Below are 19,725 nucleotides of genomic sequence, written 5' to 3' on the forward strand. Positions count from 1 at the left end.
ATCCTGAAATCCGGTGCTAGAGACAGAGATATACAACAAGGAGAGAAGGAAAAGTAATAGGAATGGAAAAATAAATGATGCTCAAAGAGGGTAAATGACTTGCAAAGTTTTGCAGCTGGTAAGTGACAGAACTGGGATTTGAGCTCATTACTATCACATTCCTAAGCCTGAATTCTTAAGACTTAGTTCTTACCTTACTGCTTTGTAATGAACTTATGAGACCATGCATGTAAAGCATTTTGCACATAGTAAGAGTCCAGTAAATTACAGATGAGAATGACTGTGATGGTGATGATAGTGACAGTGGTGATGAGGATGATGGCGGTGGTAATGGTAGAGATGGTAATAGTGGGGGTGACTGTGATGAGGATGGTAATGATGATGGTGGCGGTGGGGTACTAATGGGGATACTATTGATGATGGTGGTGGTGGTGACGGTGATGCTTAGGTTAACCAACAATCCCCTAGTTTGCCCAGGACTGTTCTGCTTTCAGCACCAAAAGTCCTGAATCCCAGGAAATCTCTCAGACCCAGGCAAATCAGGACAGCTGGTCACCTTAGTGATAGCAATGGTGTTGATGGAATGTCCAGGAGGCCTTTTAGAAACCATCTAACCCAAGGGATCTAAACTTTTCTTGATCATAGACCATTTTGAGAATCAAGTGAAAGTTATTATTCCTTTCTTCTCTTATCAAAATCTTTTGCAGGCTAAGAATATCTGATCTCCTCCAATCATTCCATTTCTCAGATCTAGAAACTGAGGTCTTTGCCTCAGAGATTTGGTCCCAGCATGGACAGGTCCTCTGCTAACATTGAAGTGTGCAAGGAAGCATCTGAATCTGCTCTCTGACAGCTCAGGGCTGTCCTGATTTTATATTCTATAAGGAAGAGAGGACCTTCTCACTCCTTCATGACCTATCTGAGAGTTGCGTGTGGTCAGATGAAATGATCTTACAAATCCCTGAGAATAAAACCCAGAGAATAAAACCCAAATGGATTGAACCAGAGCGTGAAGACAGTTTTCTGGATACTAACCCACTCTCCCATGCAAAACGGCTCCTGGGTTAAGTCGAAGTTCAGGTAAATGAAGCCAAATTCATGAACTCATGGAAGCACACAGATTACAGAGAAAGCTGGATGAGTAGAGAAATTAACCTTACTGGTTTGTCTAAGACTGAGGAGGGATTCCCAGGATGTGGAAACCAGGACTGAATATAACACATTCATGAAAGAGCCACAGAGATACAGTGGACACTCTTTTGTGACCTCCCCAGCACCCATTCCCCACCTTCCCTATCATATCAGAATTTTCCAACCATTAGAAGTTGGATAATACTAATCTCACCTCTGGGTGGGGTGGCAATGAATGACTTACCTGCTTGACCTGGGGGCCACAGATAGAATTCAGGATGTCCATATAGGAAAGTGCTTATATCTTAATTTTCACCAGCCTCTCACTGAAATTTATCATTTTCTTTCATTATAAATATAGGTAGCAAACCACAGTCACATGATCAGTATCTGTGTCTGTCACCAGTGGAAATCACAGATATTCATATTACATTGCAGTGGTTGCAAACCTCTCAAAATATCCTTTACGTTCATTATTACTTCTAAATTAGCGTAATTATTAAACTTGCTGCTGAATACATGTGATCAAAATGTTCTCATCTGCTGCTCCTGCATTGCCAGCCAATATCAGGTAACTCTGTGCCTAGTAGATGTTCAGTCACCAAACAGCTATGTCTCGTGGTCTCATACCAGTGACCCAGGTATGTTAATTGCTTTCCAGGCTCCTTTCCCTACATAGTTTGTTGATCAACAAGTGGAAGGCGGTAAGTCAAAGTTCACCTCACTGTTTAATGTTCTTATTAAAACTGGGTAAGTGTCTCACGTTGATGTGTCATTTTAAAATAAAATTAAAGCTTTGACTTGTTGGTATTTAAAATATCTTATTATATTAAGTATCTATAAAAATACATATATTACCCCATCATAAGTTTGTTTATTCATTATTTTAATATAATTGGTTACCTTTGTAGTCTTATATATTTTATTTTGTGCATTTAAAACATTCTGAGGAGTCCTTAAGCTTCACCAGACTGTCAGAGGCCCATGGCACAGAAGAGGTTAAGAACCACTGGCTGACCCACCCTCCAATCCTGTTTTTTTTTAAGTTTAATTCATTATTTATTATTTTATTCCTCTTTTATTTATTCTTCAGAGCATATCTCAGCTTTTAATACACTATATAGTCCATATTTTAAAATCATCTGGGACTTCCCTGGTGGTCCAGCGGTAAAGAATCCGCCTTGCAATGCAGGGGGCGCGGTTCGATCCCTGGTCAGGGAACTAAGATTCCACATGCTGTGGGGCAACTAAGCCCGCACGCCAAAACTACTGAGCTCGAGTTCCTCAACTAGAGAGCCCGCATGCTGCAAACTACAGAGCCCACGTGCCCTGGAGCCTGCACTCCACAACTAGAGAGAGAAAACCCACACGTCACAACTAGAGAGAAGCCCATGCACCACAACTAAGACCCGATGCTGCCAAAAATAAATAAATACATCTTAAAAAAATAAAAATAAAATAAAACCATCTGTTCATCTTCACTAGAAAATAAAACCCACGAGGACAGAAAATGAAACCAACATCGGAGAAAGAAGTCAGACCAGTGAGATGACAAGAAATTAGGCCCTTGGTGACATTGTTGGGCAGCTTGATCAAGCCTCACCTGCTGTGAGATCTACTTCTGCCTTTCTTAGTTGCATGAACGAATAGACTCTCTTTATTTTTTTTTAACAAATTTGAATTGGCTGTTCAGTTGGCTATAACTAAAAGTATCCTAAGTGACATACAGGCAATAAGCAGAAACACATTTAATTAATTCATACAACAAACATTTAACCAGCCCCTACACTATACCTAGTCACTGGGCATACACGAAGGTTAATAGAACCCTGCCCTCCTGGAACACATCCCTTCCAGTAAGAAAGACAGAAAAGAGCACACGTATCACAATACTGTGTGTGATGGATACACTGGGACAGCACCCTCCTTCCAGTGTGCTCTCCCAGGGCCCCTGGCAGCCAGGACTCAGGGGATTTATGTAAAGGGCAATCAGATTCACTCACGCCAGATTTAGGAAAATGGAAGCGAGATGGAGGCCATCTTCCCGTTGTTTTTGCCATTTCGTCTAGCAGCACAATTGGGGAGACATTTGGTTTTTCAGAAGCACAGTTAGTCACGATGTGGTTTCCCTTGCTTGGTAGACATTAAGAATAAGACTGGACACTCATTCATTCTGCTACCAAGGATTATAGCAGGCATGGCTTCGTACCTTACTAGCAGCTTCTTAGCTGTGGCAGTGATGTGATTCTGGAGCCTAATCTTTCTAATTAGAGCCGTGCTCTTGATTGTCGAGTTCTGAGAGCTGTTCTTGAAAATTCGAACTGGAGCCTGTTTCTTCAGCTCACCCCATCATTCTGTGAGCCACTTAGCACCTTGAAAAATTCCTTCCTGCTTAGACTAGCCAGCATGTAACTGAATCCTGATTGAAACACAGTGTGTTCAGTGATATAACTGCATTTTAAAGAAGTCTAGGGTGGTCCCAGTGTTCCAAAGAAAAGCCAGTGATGGAACTAGATTCTGAAGGAAGAGTAAGGGTTGATAAGACAAATAACAGCAGTGGTCATATGAGTTTGAGAATAGACCTAACTATGAAAAGTAGCACAACAAAGTTTCCAAAAGAAAAAATTAAAGAATATATTTCTGACTTTGGGGGAGGCAAAATAAGCATCGTAAAAGAAAAAAATAATAAATTGGATTCCATTAAAATTAAGAACTACTGTTCATCAGAAGACAACAGTAAGGGAGTGAAAAGATAAGACAGAGATTGGTGAAGATATTTGCAAAATATATTTGCAAAACGTATGTCAATAAAAGGACGCACTTCTCAAGAAGCATCTACAAGATGACCCAATTTAAAAATGGGCAATAGAGTTCAACAGATATACAGTGGAATATTATTCAGCCTTTAAAAAGAAGGAAATCTTGCTATCTGTAACAACATGAATAAAATTGGATGTCACTGTGTTAAGTATCATAAGCCAGACAGAAAAAGACAAATATTGTGTGGTACGATATTACTGACATATAAAATCTAAAAAAAAAAACAGTCAAACTCATAAAAACAGTCTACAATGGTGATTGTTAGGGGTTGGGGGAGAGGAGAAATCAGGAATGACTGGTCAAAAAGAACAAACTTTCAGTTATAAGTTGAATAAGTTCTGAGGATCTAATGTACACTAATGTATGGCATGTGTGGCATGGTGACTATGGTTAATAATACTGTCTTATATACTTGAAATTTGCTAAGAGAGTAGCTCTTAAGCATTCTCATCCCCCCGTCCCCTGCCAAAAGGAACTCTATGAGGTGATGAATGTGTTCAAAAACTTAATTGTGGGAATAGTTTTATCGTGTATATGTATATCAAATCACCACTTCACCAAATGTACTGATATATATTACCAAATGTACCATATGTATATCAATCAATACTTTATCAGATGTATACTTTAAACACATTACAATTTCTTTTGCCAATCATACCTCAATAAAGCTGGGGGAAATAAGTTAAACAAGCACTTCACACACACACACACACGCACACACACAAAAGGGTATTCAACTGTCCAGTAAGCATATAAAACAGTGCCCAACATCACTGGTCATCAGGGAAATGTAAATTAAGAACATGTGATACTAGGACTTCCCTGACGGTCCAGTGGTTAGGACTCTGTGCTTCTACTGCAGGGGGCCCAGGTTCGATCCCTGGTCGAGGAACTAAGATCCCGCATGCCACGTGGTGCGGCCAAAAAAATATAGATCGCATGATACCACTACACTCCTACTTCAGACATCAGCTCAAGTAGCACTTTCTCAGTGAAGCCATCCATCCCTTTTCAGGCAGGTTGAATCTTCTTGCTATGGAAGGTCATAGCTCTGGCTACCTTTCCATCATAGCCCTTGACACATTTAGAACTTCACATGTGTTTGTGTGGGTATTGGGTTTATACCCATCTCCTCCATTGGACTATCAGCCCCAGGATGGTAGGCACGATGTCTGCTGCTGACCATTGTGTCCCCAGTGCCTGGAACAAGGCCAGGCACAGGATAGGTGCACAATACATAGTTGGTGAATGAATGAATGAAAAGAGTGAGTGAGTGAATGAAGGAAGAAGGCATTATTATTGCCATTTTACAGGAGAGGAAACTGAGTCTCCATTTCAAGAAATGTGTCCATTTCAAGAAATGTGTCCAAAGTCACCTTATTCACCTGTAGTCGTTATGCACCTACTAGGGAGTGGATCAGTTGTCCTGCCTTGGTTACAGAATGTTCTAAAGACTCTTAGCTGGGTGGAGGCATCTCACTCAGACTGTGCTGGGTGATCTTAAGAGTTCTCAGAAAAGCCTAAACAGTGCAATAAGATGAGGTCATGGCTCAGGCTGGCCTGTCTCCAGGCACTAGTTAAGATCTTGGGATTCAACTCAGAGAAGAGACCAACCCAGTGCACATTCTGGCTTACTGCCCGGAGGAGAGTTGGCACAGGACGCCATGGTGTTCTGCCCTCTCTCTCTGGGCAGCCAGTGGCACGGTGTAGCCTCATATCAGGGTGGGACATCCACACATTCACAAACACAATTTTAGCACCTGCTTCTATGTGTGTATATACCCAAGAGATATGAAAACAGCTATTCAAACAAACACTTGTACATGAGTGCTCATAGCAACATTACTCATAATAGTTAAAAAGCGGAAACGACCCAAATATTCGTAAACAAAATGTGGTGTATCCATACACTGGAATATCATTCAGCCGTAAAAAGGAATGAAGTACTGATACCTGCTACAACATGGGTGAACGTCAACAATTATGCTAAGAAAGAAGCCAGACACAAAAGGTCGCATATTCCATTTATACGCAATGTCCAGAAGAGGTAAATTCATAGAGACAAAGCAGATTAGTGGTGGCCAAGGGCTGAGGGGAGGAGGGAATGAGGAGTGACTGCTTAATGGGTACGGGGTTTCCTTTTGGGGAAATGAAAATATTCTGGAACTAGATAAAGGTGTTGCTTGAGCAACGTTGTGAAAGTATGAAATGACACTGGAGGGTACACCTTAAAATTGTTAATTTCCTGTTAATTTACCTCAATTTTAAAATTTTGCTTTAAATATCTAAAATCTGACCATGGGATTATTAAGGAACATGCAATGAGTTAATATATTCAAAGCATTTAGAAAAGTGCTTATTTCATGTTATATACTTAATAAATGATGATGATTAACTACTTAATTATATATTCATTTTAGAGAAGGAGAAACTGAGGCAAAGAATGACAAAGTGACTTGCCCAAGCTTACACAGCTAAAAAAATGGACAAGCCTGGATGAAAATCCAGTCTTGCTTGGCTCCAGAGTCCCAGCTCTTTCTGCAACACAACCCTGTCCCTCCCTGAAGGTTGCTGTATCGACCAGAGTTCCATCAAGAAAACAAAAGCCACTCTAGGCATTTCAAGCAGGAAGGAATTTAACATAGGGAATTAGATGTTTGCAAAGAAGGTATCAGGAGTAAAGTCAGGAGATGCCACCAGCTTCTGGGGTCAAGAGTCACAGCGTAGCTAGATATGAAGAGTTAGAATGTTGTTGCTGCCACCTGGAGTCGAGAAACTATAGTAAGTCCTGGCCCACATTGCAGTCAGTGCTGTCCTGCAGTCCCGAGGCCGAAGACTGGCAGTGGGACGGAGGATGGAGTCATCCAGCTGCTGTAAAAACTTACATCTGCAGAAGGCCACACATCTATCATGGTTGCCAAAGAAGGAAAGATGGATTCTACCCTCTTCCACCTTCTAAATATCATGTGAGCACGTTTCTTCAGGACACTCTGAACTGTACCCATAATATTGCCAGTAAAAGAGTCTGGAACATCTAGTTCCTGAGCTTAGAGCCCAGGAACCCAGTGAGAACACAGAATGGGGTGGCACGGCCAAGTGCCAACAGTCACGTTCATGCACAGGTTCCAAGGTCAGGCCTACTCTGTGTTCGCCCCTGAGCTAGGCACACCTGTAGGTATCCTTTTACTCTTCCGACTACTACTAGTACTTATGGAAGGCTTATTGTGCCAGGCCCCGTGCTGAGCTCTGGGAATATAGCAGTGAAAGGGCCCAAGGGTGGTGGGGACTCCATCTGGAAGACAGACATGGTCAGACATGGTCAGTCTGGCCACTAGAGGAGCCTTCTGCCAAGGGAAACGTACCCACTCAACACACGTTCATTGAGCACCTATTATATGCAGACTGTGTGAGGTACTGGGGATACAGTGGTGAATACAACAACATGCATGTCCATGTACTTTTCTGTATTCTCCCCCAGGAAGAATCATCCAGTCTAGTAATTGTACATGTATCTTTTATAAGTGAATGGCTCCAGCCCTGGCGTCTCTCCTAAGCTCGAGACCCTTATATCTAACTGCTGGCTTGGCCTCATCATAATCACAGCAACAATACATATAGTACATACTTGTCCCAAGCACTGTACATAACTTCACTCATTTCATCCTCATTAATCCTATGAAATGAGTACCATAAGTATTCTCACTTTACAGATGATAAAATTAAGGCATTGGTTTAAAGTAGATTAAAGTAACTTGGCCATACAGTTACTAAAAGGCCAGAAATCCAGCCCAGCCAGTCTGGCTCCAGAGCCCTTGCTCTCAACCCCTGAACTATGCAGCCTCTCAGTAGCTCCCCTTGGACGTTCTAACATCCCAAACAGAAATCTGATGATCTCTCCTGTCCTAATCCAACTCCAGTTGTCCACGTCGCAATAGATAACATTCACCCAGTTGCTCAGGCCGAAAGCCAGGGCTCATCCTTGATTCTTCTCTTTTATTCACACCCCCATGTCTAACCCATCAGCAATTTCTGCTGGGTTTACCTCCAAAAAATTTCCCAGCTCAGCTCACACTGCACCATCTCCTGGGCTGTCCCACTAGTCATTCACCTCCTTCCCTGTCTACTATGGTCACCTCCCAAATGGTCACCCTGATCCCACTCTGACCTTCTTCCACCCCCTGACATCATACTGTCTTTTAAAACATAAACCAGAGACTTCCCTGATGGCACAGTGGTTAAGAATCCACCTGCCAATGCAGGGGACACGGGTTTGAGCCCTGGTCCGGGAAGATCCCACATGCCACGGAGCAACTGAGCCCATGCGCCACAACTACTGAGCCTGAGCTCTAGAGCACGCGAGCCACAACTACTGAGCCCGCGTGCCACAACTACTGAAGCCCACGCGCCTCTTAGAGCCCGTGCTCTGCAACAAGAGAAGCCACCACAATGAGAAGCCCACACACCACGACAAAGAGTAGCTCCCGCTCGCTGCAACTAGAGAGAAAGCCCACGCACAGCAACGAAGACCCAACGCAGCCAAAGATAAATAAATTTAAAATTTTTAAAAAATTAGTTCCTTTAAAATACCAAAATCTAAAACCAATAATAAAACATAAACCAGTCACATCACGCCCCTGCTTCAGGGCCTCTGACAGCCTCTCACTGTACTCAGAATAAAATCCGACTCCTTAGCATGGCCTCCAAGGCCCTAACTGATGTGACTCAGCCTATGTTTTCCCTCCCCGCTCCACCACCGCCCCAAATCACTCTGCTCCAGCCACACTGTCCTGACGGCTGTTCCTCAAACACTCCAAGCTCCTTCCAACCTCAGGGCCTCTACACCTGCTTGGAATTCTCTTCCCCAGACCCTCCTATGCCTGGCTTCTTCTCCTTCAGGTCTCAGCTCAAATGTCACCCCCTCAAAGAGACTTCCCCTAGCTCCTTCCTAACCCTGGCTCAGGAAATGTATACATAGTTGGAAAGATAGCTTTCCAACTATCCATCCATTCCTTTACTCTGTTCTATTTTCATTCTCTGAAATTACCTGATTTATTAATTTGTTGACCTGTTTGTGTGTTTCCTTAATATTTACTGAGTCCCTACTTTGTGCTGTCACACTGTTGACTTTAAAAATAAAACAGTCAGCTATTTTACCAGCAAAAGTGGGTTTACTGGGGAAGAGCAGAGCATTGCAAGTCCAGACAAGCAAGCCACAGGGAAAACCACGGGCAAGTCCAACAAACAAAGGAAAGGAACTTTACCTTATAGAGATAAAGGAGGAAGTTGGAAGGGGCTGTTCTGAACTGAAGTCCATTGGATAAAAGTGAGAGTTCAGGGTGATGATGGTTTCTCATTGGCTGAGTTGCTAGGGTAGTTGATTTCTTGTAGGAGATGCAAGGTGCATCTTTTCCTGTTGGGGCCTGTAATTGATGATTCTTCCCTGTTGAATATTATTCTGTTGGGGTCTGTAATTGACCTGGAGTGGTACTTTGAGAGCTTCCTCTTCTGGCCTCCGGACTTCATTGCAGTGAGTTTTCCTTTATTAATTTTCACACTATGAAGGGCTGTTATCTCCAGCACCAAGAACAGAGCCTACACATGCCCCTTAAATATCTGATGAGAGGATTTGAATTCGTCCAGGCTCTGAGAGAACAGACATTGGTCGGATATCAGGTGTAACTGGAGAATGGGAAGCACCTAACAGAGGACTCGGTCTAGCTTGGGGGTCAGGACAGCTGAGCTAAGACTTGAAGGATTTAGGTGCAGAGAACAGAAAGTAAGTGTTCTAGCTAAACAGAAAGGAACCCGTTACAGAGTGTTATGTATTATAAATAATCAGGAGACCTGATTATTTCAAGAGAGCTGCCCCTGGCTCCAGACCCTCCCCACCCCTGCTGAAGCCACCAGGATCAGGGAGCCCCGGCTGCCACCACTGCCTGTCATAGTGGATCGGCACTGCCATCAGACTCACCACCAGCATCTGCACAGCCCAGCTCCACCTCTCACCCCACCTGAACCTGGTGCCCACATGCTGGAAGTAGCCACAGAAAAAAAACAAACATCTGCAGACAATGCTTGTCTGCGGAAACTCGCTTCCACCTTCCGAAAGGTCATGTAAGTGTCTCCAGTTGGCTGAAGCTAAGTCACACGCAGAACTCTAACTCTAAGTGAAAGGGCGTCTGGTAAGTGTGTTTTCAGCATTCTAGTTCCTGCACTAAGGCAGGTCCAGAGAGGAGGGGTGAATGGATATTGAGTGACAGTCCATTGTATGCATCACCGTGTGTATGCACGTGTGTGCCTTGTGTGCATGCATGCATGCGTGCATGTGTGTGACGGGGCACAGTAGGAGGAGGAACAGGCCATCAAGACCAGAGAGAAGGAGGCATTCTCAAAAAGACCATCACTGACCTTTCCTCTGTGAGGACCCGGACCAGAGCTCCTGAGGGCCTTTCAGCCGAGGTAGGAGAACAGGCTTTAACTGTCCAATGGTTTAGTCCTACTTCCTTATTTTACTAATGGGAAAAGCAAAGCCAAAGGAGTTACATCCTCGCCTAAGGCCACACTGCAAGTCGAGACATTGGCCTACACCCAGTCGGGTCCCTGGGGGTTAAGGTCTGTGTTTTCCCCTTGAGGTGTGACCAGGTTCCCAGGTGGGCGCCCAGCCACGAGGATGCCTGGCTGCACAGCCGTCCCCCTGCTCAGCAGGATTCGTTTCTGGTCTTTCCGGGGCACACTCCAATGTACTTCAATAACAGCAAACATTTACAGACGCCTCCTCTGAGCCAGGCAGTGTGGCAGGTGGCGGTGGGAGCTGTGTGAACACATAGGTTGCGATTCTTCCCTCCAGCAGTCCCTAGCCTTGTGGGCGAGTCGGGTCAATAATCCCGACAGAGTCAGGAGGCCAAAGGGAGGGAGGGGGCACCGAGGGGGCATCCTAACTGCTGTCAATAAGGACACTGAGCCTCAGAGAGGATTCCTGACCTGACCAACGTCACACAGCCCGTAAGTGGCTGAGCCCAGAATTTGAACTCAATATATTTTGTTAATCTGAAACAACAAAACAGTTATTTTACCAGCAAAATGGGTTTATTGGGAAGCAGCAAAGAATTGCAACTATGGTAAACCATGGGCAAGCCAGGTAAAGGGAAGGAGAGGAAACTTTTATAGAGAAGGGGAAGTTGGGAGGGGCTGTTATAAACAAAGTGTCCATTGGAGGAAACTGGGAGTTCAAAGAATAGTGGCTTTTCATTGGCTGAGTTGTGTCAGTCTCTCATTGGCCGAGCTGTTTTCAGTGGAGAAGAAAATCTTTCTTCCTCCTGCTGCAGGTAGTAAAGTAGTTCATTTCCTGCTGGAGATGCAAGGTATGTCTCTTCCCATTGGGAATCAGTATTGATGGAGTGATACCCTTATGAGAGCTCCCCGTTTTGGCTTCCCACTCCATTTTAGTGAGGTTTCCCTTCTTTCATTAATTTTCACAGTTGAATCGAACCCCGTGATTTTAGAATATAGGAGGCAGGTAGCAGAGAGTGTGGACTTAGATGTCACCTAGACCTGTGTCCAAATCCTAGACTCAGCCCCTCACCAGCTGTGTGTGGTGGGTGAGTTATAAACCTCTCCTTGCCTTGGTTTTCTCATACATAAAATGAGGCCATGAATACTTCTTCCTTGTGGAAAAGGTGGGAAGGTTAGGTGAGTTAATGCACGGAAACGGTTGAGCCCGTGCATGTAGGAAATCCTCAATAAGTGCTAGCTAATGCTAGCTCTGTTTATTCTAAGTCAACCTACCGGCTCCAGGCTGCTCAGGCTATAAGTGTGCGTAGAGGCAAGGTGGCTCTTCTTGGGTCTTCTAAGATGGAGAAGTCACGTCTCTTTTCCAGGCTGACCTTGTATGTAATGAGAATTTAGTGGTTACCAGGGACTGGGGGTGGGGAGGTATTGGTCAAAGGGTACAAACTCCCAGTTATAAGATTAGCAAGTTTGAGGCTCTAATACACAGCTTGGTAATTATAGCTAATGATACTGTATCATATCCTTGAATGTTACTAAGAGAGTAGATCTTAAGTGTTCTCACCGTGAAAAAGAAATGATAACTATGTGATGGGATGCAGGTGGTAGCTAATACTATGGTGGTAATCATTTTACAATTTATATATGTGTCAGATCGACACATGCACCTTGAACCGACACAATGTTATGTGTCAATTATACCTCAGTGAAGCTGGAAAAATAAAACTTAACCTTGCCCAAAAGAGGTCTGACCTTTGCTCTCACCTTCTGGACGGTAATCTTTGTTTGCCTGGGGGGGTCTGGGACTAGCCAGATAGTAACAATGTGATTTTTCTTAAAAATATGTTTCTTCTTGTAAAATCAACGTCCTAATAACTTGGCTAAGCCGGTGCAGCTGGACTGCAGCTGGTGGCACGGAGCCAGCTGCACCCCAGGGTTGGTGGACCAGCTGCAAAGGCCCCTGGGCCACTGGCCCAACCAGCCAAAGGCTAAGAGGTGGCAGTTTTAATGTCACACGTTGGAAAAGTGCCATCTTGGCCACACTTTCTGGCAGCATTCGGTATTCTCAGAGGGGGGCCTAAAATTTTGTAGGCAAGCCCCACGGATGGGTGATGCTGTTGAAGTGGGTGATGCCGTGGATGGCGTTCAGGAAAAAGAGGAAGGAGGCCGTGAACTTGCCCCAGAACATCAGGGTGAGGCCGATGAGCGTGACCTGGTTCCTGAGAAGGATCAGGAAGCTCAGGAGACCCCTGAAGGAGAAGATGAACGAGACAAGGAAGAGGGTGGAGCCCAGGGCCCACTCGCGCCATGAATGGGGGTCCTCACACACCTGGGACACCATGAGGAGCTCCAGGACCAAGATGGCAACCTCCACGGCCAAGGTGGCCACACTGTGGGCCACAGCCATGCCTGAGGCCAGCCTGGGCACATGGGCCTGACTCAGGTCTTGGAGACAGTGCAGCCCAGTCTGGTTGGAGGCCGTGCAGAAGCGCCACAGCCGGAAGAGGCAGTTGTCGGCCAGGAGCCAGTGGTCATCACAGATGGAGATGGAGGAGAGGACCACAGACAGAGGGGCACACAAGATGATGAGGGCCCGGATGAAGGATTCAAAGAAGGGCCAGTGGGGCCTCCTTTGGACCAGCAGCCTCTGGGCTTGCAGGCAAAGCCTGCAAGGACCGTCCATTCGGGAGATGAGGAGGCGAGCTGGTGGGATGTATCCACTAAAGGAAGCTCACCCACAGGGCAGTGGTCCTGCCAGGGTGCTGACTTCCCTTTGCAGAGCCTCACGCCTGAGGAGAGGGGTGGGAAGGGGTCAGTTCTCAAACAAACACCTTGCAGCCCTCTGCACGCTACCGAGGGCTGTCATCCTGTGCGGGGGCTTGGCCGTGTGCTCCTGCCCGGCTCCCTCACACCTCTCTGCTCAGTAACAATGTGATTTAGGATGGGGGCTGGCCATACCAGAAAGACCAACGGCATGACTTAGGGTGCGGGCTTTGGGTCACACAGTATCCATTGACCAATCAGTCATCAATCAATCAATCAATCAGTCATGCCTACCCAGTGGAGGCCCAATCAAAACTCTGAATGCCGGAGGCTCAGGTGAGCTGCCCTTTTTGGCAGTGCTCTGTGCATATTGTCGCTCATGGATGCAGGGAAATGAACACACCCTGACTTCACGTGGACAGGACAGCGGAAGCTCAGCAGCTGATGTGTCCCCAGACTCCACTCTATTCCTGTCTTCTCTTGGCTGGTTTGACTCTGTCATTTCCCTGTAATAAACTGTAACTGTGAGTAGAATAGCTTTCACTGAGTTCTGTGAGTTCTCCTAGTGAATGATCAAACTTAAGGGCAGTTTTGGAAACCCCTGAACCTGCAATTGGTGTCAGAAGTGACGGTGGTCTTGTGGCCTATGTTGTCTTTAAACTGTACAGTTGACTAAACTCTCACACACTGGCATGTTGAACAAATGAATAAGTGAGTGGGTTGTCCTGAATTGCTCACAGTCAAAGTCAAACAACTACCCTAAGCCTCTGGGGTAGGGACTCTTATCACCCCTTTCACAGGCAAGGAAGCTGAGGCTCAGAGAGGTGAAGCAAGTGGAGGGGCCAGGATGGGAACCAAACCTTCTGGACTCCAGCTCAGGATCTGACCAGCACAGGGTACCCCCTTCCCCCCACAAGGGCCCTTCCACCCTCACAAGCCAGAACCTCACCAGCCCAGGACCCTCTGGGAAACAGAACAGAGAAGAGCTAAGACAGACCAAGCCTTCAGCCCCAGAGGCATTTCAGAGGAGGGTGGGCAGGTCTCAGGCCTTCCCAGTGCCCTGTCCACAGCCTACCTGGCCCTGCAGCAGGCTGCAACTCAGATGTCTTCATGGTCAGGCAGCTCACTTAAAATATGAGGCAGGGACTTCCCTGGTGGCGCAGTGGTTAAGAATCCACCTGCCAATGCAGGGGACACGGGTTCGAGCCCTGGTCCGGGAAGATCCCACATACCGCGGAGCAACTAAGCCCGTGCGCCACAACTACTGAGCCTGTGCTCCAGAGCCCGCTAGCCACAACTACTGAGCCCACATGCCACAACTACTGAAGCCCGCGTGCCTAGAGCCTGTGCTCCACAACAAGAGAAGCCACGACAATGAGAAGCCCGCGCACCGCATAGCCCCTGCTCGCTGCAACTAGAGAAAGCCCACGAGCAGCAACAAAGACCCAACACAGCCAAAAATAAATAAATAAATAAATAAATTTATTAAAAAAAAGATGAAGCAGCAGGGGGATGCTGAGGAGGGGCAGGGGAAGCTGAGGTAGACGGAAGGTGCGCTCCAGAGCAAGGCACCATAATCTTTGTTGAGGTTCTTGTTGTTTTAAACATAGAACAAGGGCCAAACCAGACATGCATTCCGGTCACCAGTCTGCGACCTCTGAACTCCAGAGCCTGAACCTCCCCACCTCCACCACTTGACCCCTTACCATGCTGCTCGAGCTCCTCAGCTCCTCGATGGTCCTGTCCTCTTACTGCAGAGCCGCTGCCATGCAGTTCTCTGCCCTGGGCAGTCTTCCTGTGCTCTTTGAACCACCCAATTCCCACCTATTTTGCTGGTCTCAGCTTCAAAGCCATTCCTAGGAATTTTCCTCTGACCCTGCACATTCAGTACCAGAACCCAGGCCTCTTGACCTCAGCCCAGGGCTCTGGCCCTTCCTACTCTGCTATAAACTCTCTGTCCCCTAGGCTTTCTCATGGCGACTCCAGAATCAACTAATACTCATTCAGATGATCAGTCAATCAACTAACCTTTCTCTTATTGAGCATTTTCTGTTTATCAGGCTCTGTTCTAGGCATCAGGGAAATGATAAACAACGAGAGTAGGTTCTCACCCTCCTTGACCTTAGGGGAAGTCAGACAATACAGCGATCATCACACAAATAGATACATAATCACACACCGTAATAAAGGCTATGTATGCAGAGAAGTGTAGAGTTTTTAAGAAAACTAAGAGAAATGGGAAGGCTAATTTAGACTGGGGATCAGAGAAGACTGGGGAGTCAAGGTCTCCATCTTTTTTTTCTCTTATGAATTGCTTTCTCTGTACACTAATAGACTTGCTATTGGCGTTGAAGTTCCTTGCTCCAGGCTCGGTGCACAGGAACTGTTCAATAAATGTTGGCTCCTGTTATAATTTTTCTCCCTACCTCCTGCCACCTGTCACATCCTCCTCCAGAGGCAAAGGACAGGTGTCTCTGGAGGTAGAGGGAAGGCTAAGGTGACCTCATCTTTTGGCCTAGACTTTTGTCTCAGTCCCTGAGGACTGATAGCCAGCAAAAGGAAGGAGGCACCCTTTCTTTGACTCCTACGGTGAGCCGAGCATGGTGCCAGGCCCTTTACGGATGTGATTTCACTGACCACGGCAACATCCCATGGGGTGGGTGCTAGTACAATCCCCATTCTGCAGATGGGGAAACTGAGACCTAGAGAGGTGAGGGTAGCTCATGGGCAAAACTGAGATAAGAACCTAGAGGATCTTGGCTCTGGAGTCCACCTTCTTCCTGCAGCTCAGCAAGCTGCCAGAAGAAACACAGCGGCTGGTAGTAGGAAAGACAAAAGCAAACAAACAAAAAAACCACTGAAAACAATGTGGATGCCCGTTAACTGAGGATTAGTTAAATTAATGATAGAATATTCACTCAATAGAATCCTGTGCTGCTGCTTGAAAAAATGAAATAGATGAATGCTTTTCACACTCCTGTACTGTTTTTTGGGGGGACAGGGTTGCCATAAATCAGCCTATATCTACAGCTATTTTAAAGGGGGTATCAAGCTCAATTCACAGGTGTGCAAGAAACAGAATATCTGTTTTATTTTTACATTTTTTATTTTTTGGCAGCGTTGGGTCTTCATTGCTGCACGTGGGCTTTCTCTAGTTGCAGCGAGCAGGAGCTACTCTTCATTGCGGTGCGCGGGCTTCTCATTGTGGTTGCTTCTCTTGTTGCGGAGCACGGGCTCTAGGTGCATGGGCTTCGGTAGTTGTGGCACGCGGGCTCAGTAGTTGTGGCTCGCAGACTCAGTAGTTGTGGCTCACGGGCTCTAGAGCTCAGGCTCAATTGTTGGGGCGCACGGGCTGAGTTACTCCGCAGCATGTGGGATCCTCCCGGACCAGGGATCGAACCCATGTCCCCTGCACTGGCAGGCGGATTCTTAACCACCGCACCACCAGGGAAGCCCTGTTCACTTGTTTTATATCAACTTTCTTTCTATGCAAAGCCCCATCCAGCCAGGCTGGTGGGAAATTCAACCTCAGCCATTTTTCATTTTCCTCCCCAACACACATGACCCCTCCTGGATAGTGCAAAAGTCCTGGGGTTACAGGTAGCAGCGAGGCAGTGGACAGAGCAAGAAAGATCTGGTATGGGGCGGGGGGCAGCTCGGGCAGGGCAGGGAACTGTGCTTCCACCCTTTGAGGTCTCACCTGCTCCCCGCGCTCTGCCTGGCTCCCCCAACTCAGCAGGAGTTGCTCATAGAACATCTTTGCTCATAGAACTCACAGCCCTTGGCCTCCTCTTCCAGTCATGGAGAACTTCTTTGGGGCCTGGGAAGAACCACCCCCATCCCTAATCAAGTTCCTTTGGGGCTCTCTCCTCTCCGTCCAGGAGGCGCCTCTGCTGCCCCCATCACCCCTCCCTCCCCCACTGCCCAGAAGCTGCTCAACAGACTTGGACTTTTGGATACCAAAGGCAGAAGGGGGAGTATATTTTGCAAGTAACCTCTCTCTCCTGCTTCCCACTCTTCCTCAGACCTCCCCCAAGACAAGGAGGTCCAGAACCTTCTTCTCCCATGTGTTTGGCAGAGGAGAGAAAATTTAATATCTCAAAAAACTGTCTTGTCCACTTTTTCACTCTTATCACTAAGGAAATTCCAAGGGTTTTAGGAGCTCTGTGCCAGAAATGGGCAAAGACCAGATATATATTTGATCACAATATCACAAAGTATAATAGTGTCCATGGGAAAGAGGGAAAGAGTAAAGCAGAGGTGCCAAGTTAGTCAGATCATGGGAGCAGGGCTGAAGTCCAGGGCAGGGGCAGGAAAAAAACAAAAACTGTCTTGTCACAATTTCTCCTGCTACTAAACATATATGTATGTATATATAAACATATACAATATACAGTTATTTATAAATATACACATATATACGGGGGGTGCTATACTGTTGCTAGCCCATAGTCCTGAGGAATGGAGGTAAGTTTCTCCTGTTTATTATTTTTATTATCACTAAACATCTCACATGTTATATCATTTAGAAATGTATTCAGCTGCAAGGAACTTAATGCCCAACTAATAAGAGCTTAAATTTATTGGTGTTTGTTTTCCTCACATAACAGAAGTCTGGAGTCAGGTACAGTAGGATTGATGCAGCAGCTCAAAAGAGCACCAGGGACTTAGACTCCTTCCATTTTTCTGTACCACAATCCTCACCATGTTGGTTTCTCATCCTCGGGCTCTTTGCCTCATTGTCCCAAGATAGCTGCTGTGGCTCCAGGCATCGTATTTGTGTTAAAATAGGAAAAGGGGGAATGAGTAGTGCCTTGTAAAAGAAAATCAGAAACTTTTCTAGAATTGCTCCTTAGCATCCCCACTTGGGTCTACTTAGCTAGAATGTTTTCAGGTACCCACTTCTAACTCTCAGGGAAGCTGCAAAGTGACAGTTGACTTTTCCCGCCTTTGTGACAGGAGGCAGGAAAGGGAGAAGGGACTTGGGAATGACTGCTGGTTAACCACAGTGTTTGTCTCATGAAAGCACCATGTTTTACGGTTTACAAAACAGCTACTATTGTCATTTTACGGAAGCTGCAATTGAGGCCCAGAGAGAGGAACTGAGTTGCCTAACTTCAGGTGACGAGATAGTGGTGAGACAGCCATGGAAACAGAACTGGAGCCGAGCCCAGAGCCCTTTCCAGCGCACCACACTGCCTGTTTCCCCATGTGATCTGCAGGTCTTGCACCCACTCTGCCCAGATATTTGTTCTACAACTTTGTCCAAAGTTGCTCCAGAGCAGGCTGGGCTGAGGCTGCTGGTGGTATCGCTGCAGGGACCACGGCCCAGGTGTTGGGAAGCATGTGTCGGGCAGCAGGTGTCCAGGGACAGAGCACAGGTCTCCGGGGATGAGGGCAGCCGCTTCCCCATTAGCAGTCCAGCAGGGAAGCCCAGCCTATCAGCGCTGGCAGACAAAAAGAGCTGGGGTCCTACAGCCTATCCCACAGACTGGCAAAGGAAGGGAGGTGACAAAGGAGAGTGAGAGAGAAGAGAGGGGATAGAGAAGAGGATATGAAGGAAAAGAGGAAGGAGGTGATGGAGGAAAGATGGGGGAGGGAGGATGTGTGGAAGCCATGATGCTGAGCAGCAGGGGATGACGGGGATACAGCAAGCAGGCTGAGTGGGCTTCCTAGCCCCTGGGGGGGCAGTGGGTCAGGCCTGACACCTGATACCCCCATCGACCACCAGGCACAGGAGTGTGACCACTGTCTTGCCAGAGAGAACAGGGGCTGAGGAAACACAGAGGGAGAGCTCCCTGCCTGGGGGATGGCTTCTCAGAGCCAAACTGGGACCTGAAACTCCTTAGCCAGCATTCAGGCTCTTCAGTCTGGTTCCGGCTTCCTTCCCTGCCAGGCCTGCCCCAGCCCAGACCCTGGCACAAATCATGTTCAGTACATGTTTGTTGAATGAATAATTGAAAAACTATAGAGCAACAAGGATACAAAAGCAGGATAAAAGTGCCCACTTCTACAAACCTTTGAAAAAGGTTATCGGGAGCACAAAGTGGGCTTTTTCTCCCTAAAGTGAAACAAGGAGAGAAATGAAATCTCATGTGTTGCCGGGAGGAAGCTCCGGCTGCTCCGTGGAGAGGTCTCCTTCAGCTGAAAGCTACCAGGGGACAAAAGCATCCACAAGATCTGTCTCAAGGTGAGAGAAGGCTTCCTCGGCCCCTGCCCAACTCCAGGCCCCCACCCACTCCACCCTGGGCCCTGGTACCTGCCTCTAGCTGCTACACCCTCCACTTCATCCAGGAAAATTTTTCCAAAATACCCATCTGACCACGTCACTACTCTGCTCTAAACCCTCCAGGACCACCCCCTGGTCAGCTCACAACTTCACGGCCTCTCCCCTGCTCAGAAACCCTCCATGGCTCCCCTCTACCATCAGGACAGTATCTGGTCTCCTCACCATGGCCCTCAAGGGCCTGTGTGACTCAGGCCCAGCCCAACTCTCCGAAG

General features: G+C 46.7%; 1 protein-coding gene and 1 pseudogene across 2 annotated transcripts in view; one reads left to right on the plus strand and one right to left on the minus strand.

Moving 5' to 3' along the window:
• Window positions 1-19,725, plus strand: part of LOC309974959 (methylosome protein WDR77-like) — a 462,921-nt pseudogene that overhangs the window by 415,062 nt on the left and 28,134 nt on the right. The gene's annotated exons all lie outside the window — the stretch shown is intronic.
• Window positions 12,539-13,144, minus strand: LOC309958266 (voltage-dependent calcium channel gamma-like subunit; the record flags this gene model as incomplete). The annotated part of the gene is made up of 1 exon (XM_082834012.1): window positions 12,539-13,144. One exon carries the CDS (start codon window positions 13,142-13,144, stop codon window positions 12,539-12,541), a length of 606 nt encoding a protein of 201 aa, XP_082690138.1.

Source organism: Leucopleurus acutus, assembly GCF_964270905.1.
Source record: "Leucopleurus acutus genome assembly, chromosome: 2".
In the NCBI taxonomy this organism is placed as follows: Eukaryota; Metazoa; Chordata; class Mammalia; order Artiodactyla; family Delphinidae; genus Leucopleurus; species Leucopleurus acutus.